This window comes from Mirounga angustirostris, unplaced genomic scaffold (genome assembly GCF_029215605.1).
Source record: "Mirounga angustirostris isolate CCGP_5_RB_7025 unplaced genomic scaffold, mMirAng1.0.hap1 SCAF_16, whole genome shotgun sequence".
In the NCBI taxonomy this organism is placed as follows: domain Eukaryota; kingdom Metazoa; phylum Chordata; class Mammalia; order Carnivora; family Phocidae; genus Mirounga; species Mirounga angustirostris.
This window is the reverse complement of record NW_026991724.1, coordinates 35,323,256-35,338,156: the sequence shown is the minus strand read 5'-3', so window position 1 is coordinate 35,338,156 and position 14,901 is coordinate 35,323,256. Positions and strand designations below refer to the sequence as shown.

General features: G+C 36.1%; 1 protein-coding gene across 6 annotated transcripts in view; it reads left to right on the top strand.

Moving 5' to 3' along the window:
• Nucleotides 1–14,901, top strand: part of PHKB (phosphorylase kinase regulatory subunit beta) — a 318,702-nt gene that overhangs the window by 286,094 nt on the left and 17,707 nt on the right. For all 6 annotated transcript variants that reach the window (XM_064580840.1, XM_064580837.1, XM_064580838.1 and 3 more), the window contains one exon: nt 13,886–14,020. In XM_064580840.1, coding sequence (XP_064436910.1) covers nt 13,886–14,020 — 135 coding nt within the window. The remainder of the gene's footprint in view (nt 1–13,885; nt 14,021–14,901) is intronic.

Sequence of the window (14,901 nt, the reverse complement as noted above, 5' to 3'; positions counted from 1 at the left end):
TGTTTTATGTGAGATGGAATGAGAGAATGTGTTTTAAAAACCTGCCACAACCAAAGTATAAATATTTCTTTTCTTTAATGTTTTTTTGATTATCACATACATGAATACCTATCTATAAGAATCAAACAATACTGAAGTATATAGAGTAATCTAATATATGGCCAATTTGCGGAGGGGGCTGTTCCTCTAGTGTTTAAAAAGAATAGTGAGACTGTCAGGCACAAATATATGTGAGTGTGTGAGTATGAATAAGTGTATAGCATGCTGGTGATATAATTGGATCATTAGTATCTTTACTATTTCTGTTCTACTTGATCCTCAGTTTTTGGTAAAAAGTCTTAAAAATTTCTCATTTTAATTATGGATTTGTCTCCTCGCATTTTTTTTCCAGTTTTGTTTTGTATATTTTAAAGTTTTTTTGTCCATGTTACTTTATAATTTTAACAATATATCTTCTTTTGTGCCATTTATTTTCTACTTGAATTCATTTAAAAGTATTTTTTTAATTTCAAACATCTACAAAATTATAGCAACTAGTATAATAAAGCCTCTGTGCCCATACTTTCACTCAGCTTCAACAATATCATCCTATGGCCAATTTTATTTCACTCCTACCCTCCCAATTACTTACCCCACCCAAACCCCTTCCAGGTTTAAAGCAAATCCATCATATCTCATCTGTAAATACTTGAGTGTGTATCTCTAAGAGACAAAGACTTTTTAAAAACATAACCATGATACTATTACAATACATAAAATATACCAAATCATTTTCTGTCTGATATTATTCCCATGCCTGCTTTCTTCTGTCATTATTAGCTTAATATACTGTCTTCTCTCTCTTTACCTTTAATGTTCTTTTTTCATTTAGTATAGGTATATCTTTTATATTCAGCATCTATGCTGTATTTATTTTTGAGATTATCTTTTCATAGAAATATGTATTTTGTATTTGTGCCATTTCTTTTCTATTTTGACTTATTCATTCCTATCATTTTGTTTTCTCTTTACCATGCTTTCTTTTTGTTATTTTTTTCCTTTCTTCTTTGTGTTGGATTGATTTCCCTCTCATTTCTTAGTTTTAATTTTGTGCATGAGTATGAAGCACTTTATGAAAAACGACTGCCCAGTTTTTCCTTGAAAAAATTACATGTAAAAAAACTAGTTGCTTATTTGGCAGTATCTGCATACCTCTTGATTCAACAATTCTCATTCTAGGAATTTAGACATGTTTTATAGCAGTCTTCATTTCAGCAGTGTTTGAAATAATGAAACCTTGGGAACAACCTAGATATCCATCAGCAGGACATAATAGTTTAAATAAATTATTATAGCCAGACAGTAAAATGCTGTTCAGCCGTTACATAACAAGAGAAAGTCTATACTGACATTTATAAATATCCAAGATAAATTAAGTGAAAAAATAACTAAGTTGCAAATGTATTGTTCTATTTTTTAATAAGAGAACAATAATAATACTATACATATATATATAATGTATGTATGGGAAAATATCTGAAAAATAAACATAAAATTGGTGTTAGTTATTTTCTCTAGGAGATTTCTACTTATAAGTTATATTTTTCAGTTTTATTTAAAGTTTTGCATGTGAAGTTATTGTTTTTAAACTGTTGGCCTGATTTCAATTCTAATATATTTCAGGTGAATTTCTCACTTTTTCTCCCCTTTCTTTTGATCAAGAATTGAATTCACTCAGCATAGAACTTGACCTTAATTTTTACCCCTTAAAATTGTTCCTTTCGAAGATTTAGAGGTATTCCAAATCAATTATAAGAACTTTGAATCATACCCTGATTTGTTCAGTCTGCTTGCTCTAATATTTTTAACTCCAACCCCTTGACTACATATAAGGATACAGAAATGGGTCTTTCATGTAAGTTGTCTGTAAATGAAAGGAAATGTGATTCTCTGTATCCACACTGGGTATTGAAAGTACTCTATTGTCCCAGGCTCAGGTATTTCTCTGAACCTGACTGAGAAGCAAAGGTTATAACTCTTCCAAAGCACATTCTTTGTAATAAATGTTCCATTCAGAGAGCCTCTTTAAGTGATAGTCATCTTGCAGAGGTTTAAACAAAGTCTTAGAGTAAAAGTTAACAGTTTCCCACAGTTTTACTTCCAATGCTATGTTTTTCAGCCTGTAGTAGTTTTTCCTTTACTGCTTATTCAGCATTTTAGGCTAATTTATGTTCTTCCAAAAGTCCATGGAATTTTCTTTTTTGAATTCAAATCTGACCTGAAATTTCTCTTCATGGAAATGGAATATGTTTAATTTATTCTAAAAATACTTTTCTTCCTATTTGTGTATCTGCTACTCTATATGTTCAGTGCCTTCCATGAGAAATAATGTACTTTTTTTTCCTTAAACTGTGCCACCCAGAATAAAAATGTCAGGACAGCAACATGTAACTTAGTATTTAACGATAGCAGAAAACCTCCTAATGAAGATTTGCCATGAAATTTTAATTATTCATTGTCCTGAAACTAATCCTGGAATTAATCGTGGCATTATATTTCCATTGTGAGTATTAACAGTGTCCCAGCCCAACTCATTAATGTGTATATTAGTGTGTATTTTCCTCTCACGTGGGGCTCACAGATTTAGCTCTAAATACTGGTACATTTTCAGTTGGAGAGAAGTCTGTTTTTTTAATAAGGTATAATTTATTTGAGAAATTTACTTCTGCTAAGGATAGGGACTACATCTTATCTTCCTGTCTGTGTCAGGGTCTTGCTCACAAGAGATGTTCAATATAATTTGACAATCAGATTGTTTAATATATAGGTTATAAGCAGGTTCAGATAGCTTGCTTGAGCCAGTGATGGGGAATCTAGGAAAAACAAATGATAGCATGTCTCTGTGCTCATTAGATAAAGAAATAAAGGACTCTTTTACTTTTTTTAAAATTACTTCCTTTCTTTAATTTTTTTTCTATTTTTAATTTAAATCCAATTAATTAACATATAGTGTATTATTAGTTTCAGAGGTAGAGTTTAGTGATTCATCAGTTGCATGTAACACCCAGTGCTCATTACATCACGTGCCCTCCTCAATGTCCATCATCCAGTTATCCCATGCCCCCCACACCCCTCCCCTCCAGCAACCCTCAGTTTGTTTCCTATGATTAAGGACTCTTTTACTTTTGATAAATGCAGTTCATTTGGACAAGTCATGTCCTTCAGGAAATTACCAAGTTAAACAATGTCTTGTTTATATGAAAATCCACTTATACATGTAGATGGTAGAAGGATATAGCACTCTTCTCCCTTCATTTATTAATGGAGTGGTACAGTTAATCACATCAGTATGGTACAAGTTGCCTTATCATGGTACCTCTCTAAACAGCATTCCCAATAAGGATCTAAGGGGATATGCATATGAATAACATGGTTATTGCACTCAGAAGTTCACTATGATACACTATTTCCTCCTCCTCTTCCAACATAACCACAAATATGATTTATTGAATGCCTACTATATACTATGCAGTATGCTAAAATACTTCACATATATTATCTGACTTAATCGATTCAACAACTTTGAGGTAGGCACTAGTCCCCCATTTTAAAATCAACTAATCAAGATTCAGAAAGCTTAGATGACCTGTCTTAGTCAAACCAGTATGTCAAAGTGGGATCCAAACCCAGATTCTGCCTGACTTCAAAGTTCTTGTTCTTTGATCCTAAGCACTTTATGTATGTTTTCACTTATGTAAACTGTTGCTGTTTTCTCAGGGGAACAGACATTGCTGTTTTCCTAAATCCTTATGACCTTTAAGGTCTCTTCTACATGATTTCAACTTATGACCCATTTTGTATTCAAGTATTCATGTAACAACTATGATGTGCATTGGCTCCAGATGGTTTTCATCTTTTGTTTATCACCCCTTTAATCTGGCATTAGTAGTGTTTAGCACTATACAGTGCAAGGCACACCAAGGAGCCTGAAGAGTTAGAAGTTAACATAAGAAGTGAGATTTTGCCCCTCTATTCATCATGAGACCAAACCAATGGAGATGATTTGGAACTGATTCTAAATTAGCTCCTTGTACACTGCAAGAAATGTATAAAATACTGTGAAAATTTAGCAAAGTAACTTGCCCAAGGTCGAAGACCACAAATCAGGATTTGAACCTAGAGTGAATTTCTCCAGTGTTCATGTTTCCCCAGCCCCTATTCCAGCTCTCTTGTCTATAAAATAGGGAAGCTATCCTTGCTTGGTCTTCCTCATTGGATTGTGAGGATCCTGGGTAAGGAATGTGAAGATGTTTCGTAAAGCTTCAACAGTATTGCCGTGACATTCAGTAATTTGAGGTCCTCTATCATGTGGCTTTTGGAGTATGTATCTTTATACATGCCAGAAATCCCAAGAAGGAGGAACCTCTCCCATCCATCACACATTCTCTCTCTCTCTCTCTCTCTCTCATCTTCCAGTCCTAGGCTTGCAAAGACCTTCTGCTCCCATAAGATATGAGGGATACCTAGAGGTATCCCTTTTTGCCATGGTTGTTTCTCCTTGAGAACCCAATGCAGTGATCCCCAAGCATTTCATGCAAAACCTTAACTCAAAATCCCTTTTGGATGCTCTGCTGCCATGTAACATGGTCTCACCCCTCCATCACTTGATCATCCCTCATGAAATACTTGGCAAACCCTCCAAAATCCCCTTATTCCTGTGCCCATAGTGCTCTTCGACCACATTAACAGAAAGGTTTCGGAACCTTGGTTCTAGTCTAGGGATATCAGGCAACACTAGAGAAGTACAATTATCATGTCTCTGTAAAGGAAAAAGATATTTTTGTATCTTTTTAATATATTTTTATTGCACTTTATCCTTAATCAATTTTACTCAGATCTCAGCTCCCTAAGTGAAAGGTTTCCTTGCATGTTAGTTTACTGCCAGCTGCAGAAACGTACTTATATGTTTCTTTACAAGAATTTACCTTAACAAGATTGATAAACCCCTGGCCAGACTTATCAAAAAGAGAAGAGAAATGACCCAAATCAACAAAATCATGAATGAAAGAGGAGAGATCACAACCAACACCAAAGAAATACAAACAATTATAAGAACATATTATGAGCAACCCTATGCCAGCAAATTAGATAACCTGGAAGAGATGGATGCATTCCTAGAGATGTATCAACTACCAAAACTGAACCAGGATGAAATAGAAAACCTGAACAGACCTATAACCACTAAGGAAATTGAAGCAGTCATCAAAAATCTCCCAAAAAACAAAAGCCCAGGGCCAGATGGCTTCCCAGGGGAATTCTACCAAACATTTCAAGAAGAATTAATACCTATTCTTCTGAAACTGTTCCAAAAAATCGAAACGGAAGGAAAACTTCCAAACTCATTTTATGAGGCCAGCATTACCTTGATCCCCAAACCAGACAAAGACCCCATCAAAAAGGAGAATTACAGACCAATATCCCTGATGAACATGGATGCAAAAATTCTCACCAAAATACTAGCCAATAGGATCCAACAGTACATTAAAAGGATTATTCACCATGACCAAGTGGGATTTATCCCTGGGCTGCAAGGTTGGTTCAACATCCGCAAATCAATCAATGTGATACAGTACATTAACAAAGGAAAGAACAAGAATCATATGATCCTCTCAATAGATGCAGAAAAAGCTTTTGACAAAGTACAGCATCCTTTCTTGATCAAAACTCTTCAGAGTATAGGGATAGAGGGTACATACCTCAATATCATAAAAGCCATCTATGAAAAACCTACAGCAAATATTATTCTCAATGGGGAAAAACTGAGAGCTTTCCCCCTAAGGTCAGGAACGCGGCAGGGATGTCCACTCTCACCACTGCTATTCAACATAGTATTGGAAGTCCTAGCCACAGCAATCAGACAACAAAAAGAAATCAAAGGCATCCAAATTGGCAAAGAAGAAGTCAAACTCTCACTCTTTGCAGATGATATGATACTTTATGTGGAAAACCCAAAAGACTCCACCCCAAAACTGCTAGAACTCATACAGGAATTCAGTAAAGTGGCAGGATATAAAATCAATGCACAGAAGTCAGTGGCATTCCTATACACCAACAACAAGACAGAAGAAAGAGAAATTAAGGAGTCGATCCCATTTACAATTGCACCCAAAACCATAAGATACCTAGGAATAAATCTAACCAAAGAGACAAAGGATCTTTACTCAGAAAACTATAAAATACTCATGAAAGAAATTGAGGAAGACACAAAGAAATGGAAAAACGTTCCATGCTCATGGATTGGAAGAACAAATATTGTGAAGATGTCAATGCTACCTAGAGCAATCTACACATTCAATGCAATCCCCATCAAAATACCATCCACTTTTTTCAAAGAAATGGAACAAATCATCCTAAAATTTGTATGGAACCAGAAAAGACCCCGCATAGCCAGAGGAATATTGAAAAAGAAAAGCAAAGCCGGTGGCATCACAATTCCGGACTTCCAGCTCTATTACAAAGCTGTCATCATCAAGACAGCATGGTACTGGCACAAAAACAGACACATAGATCAATGGAACAGAATAGAGAGCCCAGAAATGGACCCTCAACTCTATGGTCAACTAATCTTCGACAAAGCAGGAAAGAATGTCCAATGGAACAAAGACAGTCTCTTCAACAAATGGTGTTGGGAAAATTGGATAGCCACATGCAGAAGAATGAAACTGGACCACTTCCTTACACCACACACAAAAATAGACTCCAAATGGCTGAAAGACCTCAATGTGAGACAGGAGTCCATCCAAATCCTAAAGGAGAACACAGGCAGCAACCTCTTTGACCTCAGCCGAAGCAACTTCTTCCTAGAAACATCGCCAAAGGCAAGGGAAGCAAGGGCAAAAATGAACTATTGGGACTTCATCAAGATAAAAAGCTTTTGCAAAGCAAAGGAAACAGTTAAGAAAACCAAAAGACAGCCGACAGAATGGGAGAAGATATTTGCAAATGACATATCACATAAAGGGCTAGTATCCAAAATCTATAAAGAACTCATCAAACTCAACACCCAAAGAACAAAGAATCCAATTAAGAAATGGGCAGAAGACATGAACAGACATTTTTCCAAAGAAGACATCCAAATGGCCAACAGACACATGAAAAAGTGCTCAATATCGCTCGGCATCAGGGAAATCCAAATCAAAACCTCAATGAGGTATCACCTCACACCAGTCAGAATGGCTAAAATTAACAAGTCAGGAAACGACAGATGTTGGCGGGGATGCGGAGAAAGGGGAACCCTCCTACACTGTTGGTGGGAATGCAAACTGGTGCAGCCACTCTGGAAAACTGTATGGAGGTTCCTCAAAAAGTTGAAAATAGAGCTACCATATGATCCAGCAATTGCACTACTGGGTATTTACCCCAAAGATACAAAAGTAGGGATCCGAAGGGGTACGTGCACCCCGATGTTTATAGCAGCAATGTCCACAATAGCCAAACTGTGGAAAGAGCCAAGATGTCCATCGACAGATGAATGGATAAAGAAGATGTGGTATATATATACAATGGAATATTATGCAGCCATCAAAAGGAATGAGATATTGCCATTTGCAACAACGTGGATGGAACTGGAGGGTATTATGTTGAGTGAAATAAGTCAAACAGAGAAAGACATGTATCATATGATCTCACTGATATGAGGAATTCTTAATCGCAGGAAACAAACTGAGTGTTGTTGGAGTGGGGGGTGGGGTGGGAGGGATGGGGTGACTGGGTGATAGACACTGGGGAGTGTATGTGCTCTGGTAAGCGCTGTGAATTGTGCAAGACTGTTGAATCTCAGATCTGTACCTCTGAAACAAATAATGCAATATATGTTAAGAAAAAAAAAAAAGAAGAAGAAGAAGAAGAAGGTAGCAGGAGGGGAAGAATGAAGCGGGGGAAATCGGAGGGGTAGACGAACCATGAGAGACGATGGACTCTGAAAAACAAACAGGGTTCTAGAGGGGAGGGGGGTGGGAGGATGGGTTAGCCTGGTGGTGGGTATTTAGGAGGGCACATTCTGCATGGAGCACTGGGTGTTGTGCACAAACAATGAATCATGGAACACTTCATCTAAAACTAATGTTGTAATGTAAGGGGATTAACATAAGAATAAAAAAATTAAAAAAAAAAAAAAAAAAAAAAGAATTTACCTTAAGTTAGTCCCTAGAAGGTTTTAATTTAATGATGAGCAAAGTATTCATTTATAGGGTCCTTGAATGTCAAATTTCTTATACACTGTTGAACTTGTTTCCCCTCTAAATCACCCCTTTGTGTATTACAGTGATTGCAGCATGATTTTAAAAGAAAGGGGGGGGTGTTATAGAAAACATTATTTTTTTACTTCTTTAAAGGTTAATTAAAGCATTTCAGACTCATTCATATCTAACTTTTTCCTATTGTTTCTCTTGTTGATTGTGAATAAAGAGATGGATAGTTCAGTCAGCTTTTAATACCATATTCCTCCTGAAATGCCAACATTCACTAGGCTGAATGGACATAAGAAATAAGAATGTTTGTTTTAGTCATGGTACCTTTACCCAGAGTTCCTCCGCACTATGTGTGCTTTTATCTCTCTGTTTTAACCTTTGTCTCTGAGGTTTTTGGGTTTTTAAAATTTATTTATTTACATCACCGCTGCCTCAGTTGCTTTAAATCAATGCTACCATGTTTCTTTTCTCTTTTTTCCAAGGTTAATTCTGCCAGTGCAGTTTCTCAACATTACTGCTATCAGGCACTCCTGTGAACAAAATTAACCTGCTCACAGGAATGGTATTCTAGTCTGATAATGATTTGATTTGCTATCTCATTATTGATTTGTGCTCCAGCTTTCATGTTGAAATAGATCAAGTTCCTGACAGGCCCATTACTGTAAAGACCTCCAATCAACTGCTTTCTGCTCTAGGTCTGTCAGTCACGCTTTAGTGGGAGACCACCCCTGAGGATATATGTTATCAGGCCTTTTTTATCTCTGCTTTTCATACTGCCAGGACATCCTCTGTAAGCAATTATGCTTCGGACATGTCTTGTCTTCTGATGCCCACAACTGGGTCTGTGGATCACACATCTGATGCTTAGAGAAGGCCATTGGTGTCATAGGTACTAGACTATAACATTGCTTGTGCAGTAAAAGAAAGGAGGAGGTAATTAGAGGTCTGAGTTCATTAGCATGGCTTGGTACTCATTCAAAGGTCTTTGTTTTTGACATTTGATATGAGGTGAGGAAGTGAGATGATGGAGCTCTCCTACCTCTATTCTGATTATTTCAGGGGTAGAGTGAGTGAGTCATTGTTCTCCAGTTACCAGACAGGAAGCTCGGTTTGCCTTATCAAATTATCACCCTCTCTGTATTAATACGAATCAAGCAAAAAAGTCCCTTCCTGCCCAATTTTCCCATCTCCTCTTATATGGCTTAGTAAATGCTTGCAGAGAGTTATACATTCACTTGTTTAACAGCAAACTTGGCAAACACTTCTTAGTATCTTCAAATTGGCTCAAAATAACTATTTTTAAAGTTGCTATGAATCAGAGGCATGTTTTCAGAAAGTGTCAGCTGTCCTGGTTTACCAGTGATGTCAGATTTCCATGTACTTTATTGTATATTTCACTCCTTGATTGGGGCATGTTGGAAAGAAAAATACCAATACATACACAATATGTTTACTAACCTCACAACAAGAGAGTTGAAGGATAAGGTTATCCCTAGGACTATATAGGAATACTACCCCACCTTTTCATACTTTCCCAGCAGTGCTGAGGACTTCATTGTCCTCAAGTCAAACCTTGATACACATGAAGGTTGATCTGGTCAGTCGTGTGTATCTGCCACTTTCTCATTTGCTTATTGGCAAGTAGAGCATGTCCCTGGTTCTTTAGACAGACTGAATCTATACGGATGTGGTCCAAGGATAACCTTCATTCTTTTGACCTTTTTTGCTTGCTTGCTTTTTCTTTCCCCATTTTGCATTAACTGCTTTTACATCGAAATTTTCAAATAAGATTTGATGACTTTGTCAGCGGGAATGAGGGTAGGAAGTGAGATATTCTCATGCAAAGAAATTAATGCCCTTTTATATTAGTAGTTCTAAAAATGGATTAAATGTCTTTGAATTTTTTAACTGTGTTTCTCACTTGGTAATTTACATTCTCTGTCTCTGACTGCTGTATAGTATTTTATGTCTAAGACTTTTGCTGGTTTTTTAGTCCTTTGAAGAATTCCGAGCTAAAAAGATTAGTTTGGCCAACATTTTTGAATGAATAAATGTATTTTAATAATCTGGCAGATAAGTTATATTCATTTGTGCTAGAATGTGTGAAAAACAGTCACCTTCTTTCTTTGGTGACTGTTGAGTACAATGTTTTCTATAATTTGGCTCACAGAACTACTGAGATTTTGTGAACAGAAGGAAAAAACCTGAGGGAAATTTTTAGATCTCCAACTATCTTTATTTATGTTACTAAAGATTTTAAAAGGTAAATGTGATAAATAATGTTCAGTTTTAATAACTCAAGTTTTGGAGGACTTTAGAAAGTTAGTTTTTTTTTAAATTTTAAAGTTATTTATTTTAGAAGGGGACACCTCCTGAAGTGGATTTGGCCCTTGCTTAAGTAACTCCAAGACTTCAGTGTAAAAATTGTATTACCTTTCTCCGACCTGAATCTCAGAGGTCGAATAAAAGGAGTTTGCTAACAAATAAGTCAATCAGAGAAAGACATGTATCATATGACCTCACTGATATGAGGAATTCTTAATCTCAGGAAACAAACTGAGGGTTGCTGGAGTTGGGGGTGGGGTGGGAGGGATGGGGTGGCTGGGTGATAGACACTGGGGAGGGTATGTGCTATGATGAGCGCTGTGAATTGCGCAAGACTTTGAATCACAAATCTGTACCTCTGGAACAAATAATGCAATACATGTTAAGAAAAAAAAAAAAGAAGATAGCAGGAGGGGAAGAATGAAGGGGAGGAAATCGGAGGGGGAGACGAACCATGAGAGACGATGGACTCTGAAAAACAAACTGAGGGTTCTAGAGGGGAGGGGGGTGGGAGGATGGGTTAGCCTGGTGATGGGTATTAAAGAGGGCACGTTCTGCATGGAGCACTGGGTGTTATGCACAAACAATGAATCATGGAACACTACATCAAAAACTAATGATGTAATGTATGGTGATTAACATAACAATAAAAATTTTGAAAAAGGAGTTTGCTAACATTTTTTATGACTCTGTAATTTCAAAAGCTTTTTAACATACATTGTCTTATTTGTTCCTCAAAATAATTCCATAAAATGAGCTGAACAAGTAATAGTGATATTCCCATTTGAAAAATAATTTGCCAATGGGACACAGTTGGTGACAGAATTGATATTTAAGCCTATCTTTATTGTTTTTGCTTTTCATCATAAAAAATTTAAATGTTTAATAATAGAATAATTTGGTAAATACCCATGTGCCCATTATTAAAATGGGTATAGGCAATTGTTAGCAATTTACATTTGCTATATTTGCTTCATCTTTCTTTTTTCTTTTTGGCTGTAGATTATACAGCAAATTCCAGATATTTTTACTTTTACTCCTCAATATTTTAATAAGTATATATATCTTAAAAAGGACATTTTCTTAATAATCACAATACCATTACCACACCCAACAAAATTAGCAGTAATTCCTTAATATCACCTAATACCCAGTTCTTATTCAGATTTCTGTGGTTGTCCCCAAAAGAACTTAAAAAAAAAAAAAAATAGGATCCCAAACAAGGCCCACATGTGGCATTTGTTATGTCCAGAATAGGGCCCCTAACCCCTACTTTTCTTTTCATGCCATTGACTTGTTGAGACCAAAAGGCAGGTCTTTAGATTTTTAATTTGATGTTCTTTCTTTTATACTAAGTTGCCTCAAATGTAAATGTTAAATGTTAAATAAAGAAAGAAAATAATAGAGGACAATTATAACCTGTAAAATTAAAAACGTTTTTTTTTTAATTTAAAGAGAGGTCCATGGAGCAGTTTATTATAACTGAAATATTATTTTAACAGCTAATTTCATAAGCAACTTTAACATCAAAGCATCCGAAGTAACTATATCCTTGTGGCTTTTAAGCTGATATAACATTTTGTTTATTTTGTTGTTTGTAAATGCTTTTTTGTCATCTTTATTGTTCTTACTAGTGAGCAACTATTAAATATTTATTATGTACTATCAACAGTAATAGTAGTAATAATAATAAATTATTATATTCTGTCCTTGTTTATCTTTCATGCATCTCAGTGCAATTAACTGGTAGACTAGTTAAATTCCTAACTGCCAGAAATGACAACAACAAAGAATACGGCAGAGGATAGGAAAAAGAACTGAGAGTTGCTTTAGCAGATGGCAGTGAGAATGGAGCAGTCATAGAACAGGGACATTTGCCTTGTGGCGTGTGGGCTGGCCCAGCAGGCAGGGACATACGCCAGGGTTATATCACCTGGGCTCAGCTGGGAAGGCTTCACGCTTTTCTTATTCTTTTCCTCTGAGAGACATTAAAGGTATCCCGTGAGGATGCATCAGTGTTGTTTTGCAAAGCAGCCTTGGCAGAAAGAAGGACTTTAATCTTTTGATTATTTCCACCCAACTTTTTCATCCTCTATACCTGCAATAGCCTTGTAGCTTGTCTTTCAAAGTGTATCAGGACAAAGATAATGACATATTTGAGTGCAGTAACTTAGGCACTTTAAATCTTCACTGCTGTAACTAGATGTTTCTCCCAGTGGATTGGCTACACAGCTTCCCTTTGGGAGACAAAGTATCATGGGTGAGTGAAGGCACATTCTTTCTAGGTGCTGAGCTGCATTGTCTGTTTTTTATTCAGTGTTCACCGAAGGATTTAAGGATAAAGTTTGGGAATCTGCTGTGTAAAGCTAATTCCCTAGCTCTTCCTAATGGTGTATAGAGTTCTGGTCCCCTAAGGCACGGTATTATTTCCATTGTTTTCCTTGGTTTGCATAACTAGTTTATCTAAGTTCTTTCCTCAGAATACAGTAAATGAAAGAAATGAGATGAAAGTGTAAAAATACTTATTAAAAACTTCTTAAATTAAAAAGTGAAATAATTTACATATGAAATAATCAAATATTTTACCTTGGAAAATACAAGGCACACAAGTAGTACTCCAGTTGCCTAAGTAATTATATTAAAGCTTCTTCTGCAGTAAAAGTAATTATTTTATGAACAGCATTTATCTATTAAAGAATAGATTCTTTAAGAATAGGTACATGAACAGCATTTAAATATCTGTAAAGGAGATTCTTTTGAAATCTATTGGTTAAAGTACATTCTCTAATATACTCATATGATTATGACTAACTGTGTCCTTGTACCTCAAAGGCAGATACTTCTCTGTCCCCTCCAATGACAAGGGGATGCCTGCAAAGTAAAGGAAATAGGTGTAAGTGCTTGTCCTTCCTGGGAAAGGAACATTTATGTAATAGCATATATCAGCCCATTTCCAATTCCAATGAATTGTTTTTATCCTACTTGTTTTTTGCATATATCTAGTATTATGAAAATAATAGCGTAGCAGCTATTGTACACAGTATACTTTCATACCAAGTTGGTAGAATCTCATTTAAGAAGAACCTAAGTCCTTACCTATTTTCGTGTTTACTACCTTGCCGCATGTGCAAGAGCAGGCCTCTTTTTTAAGAATCGATCATGTCATGTATTCTTGATGGAAGTAATTATATCAGTGGTTCAGAAAATTCAGATGGTTTTTTCTTCATATTCCCCTTTCAATGGGTCAGTGCTGTTAAGGGCATTGTTGTGAGAAGCACAAGGTGATTTTATTTCAAGAGTTACTGATTCATGCTTCTCCTGTTTTCTTTCAGGTGGATCATCCATGCTATGAAATATGAATTACAGATCCGTAGTGGAGACAAGCCAGCCAGAGACTTGTATCAGCTGTCACCGAGTGAAATTAAACAGCTTCTGTTGGATATTCTCCAGCCTCAACAGAATGGAGGGTAATGAGGACCCACTGTTACTTATAGAACACTCTGGATTTATAGTGACATCCTACTTTGATATATATGAAATTAATAAGATAGTAATAAGAAATTAAATGCAGCAAAGTATCAGAGGTCACCCTACGGTAGACAGCGTACACAAAGATGCTAATCAAAATGTCTATCTTCATTTGTGGTTTTGTGTTGATTTTATTTTATACTGTTTTCAGGTGTACTTTATCAGTGTTTCTTAATTTTTATTATTTTGTACAGAATGTAAAACTTCATACCGTGTTGGTCAGTTCCCTTTTTTGAATCTTTGTAGCACTTACCATCTCCTCCCAACATTTTGGCATAAAGATAAGAGTTTGGTAACATTATGTGATTAAGTTGCCTGCAACTCTGTCTCCCTAAGTAGACTATGAACTTATACAGGGCTAAACCATTTCATAGACTTAACTTGTGCTAAGCTTAGAATAAGAACAAAACAAATACTTGTGGAATGCATCAAATTGAAGAATATTTTATTACAGAAAGTTTTAATATAATTATTTAGGCAAGCATTTATTAGCACTATTTGTATGCCTGATATTTTCTTTTTTTTAAAAAAGATTTTATTTATTTATTTATTTATTTATTTATTAGAGAGAGAGAAACAGCATGAGAGGGGAGAGGGTCAGAGGGAGAAGCAGGCTCCGGGCTGAGCCGGGAGCCTGATGTGGGACTCGATCCCAGTACTCCAGGATCATGACCTGAGCCCAAGGTAGTCCCTTAACCAACTGAGACACCCAGGCGTCCTGCCTGGTATTTTCTAAGGTGGTATAGTTATATACCTAGAAAAGAAGTCTTCTACAAAAGTAAATCTGAGGGGGGAGGAGCAAGATGGCGGAGAAGTAGGA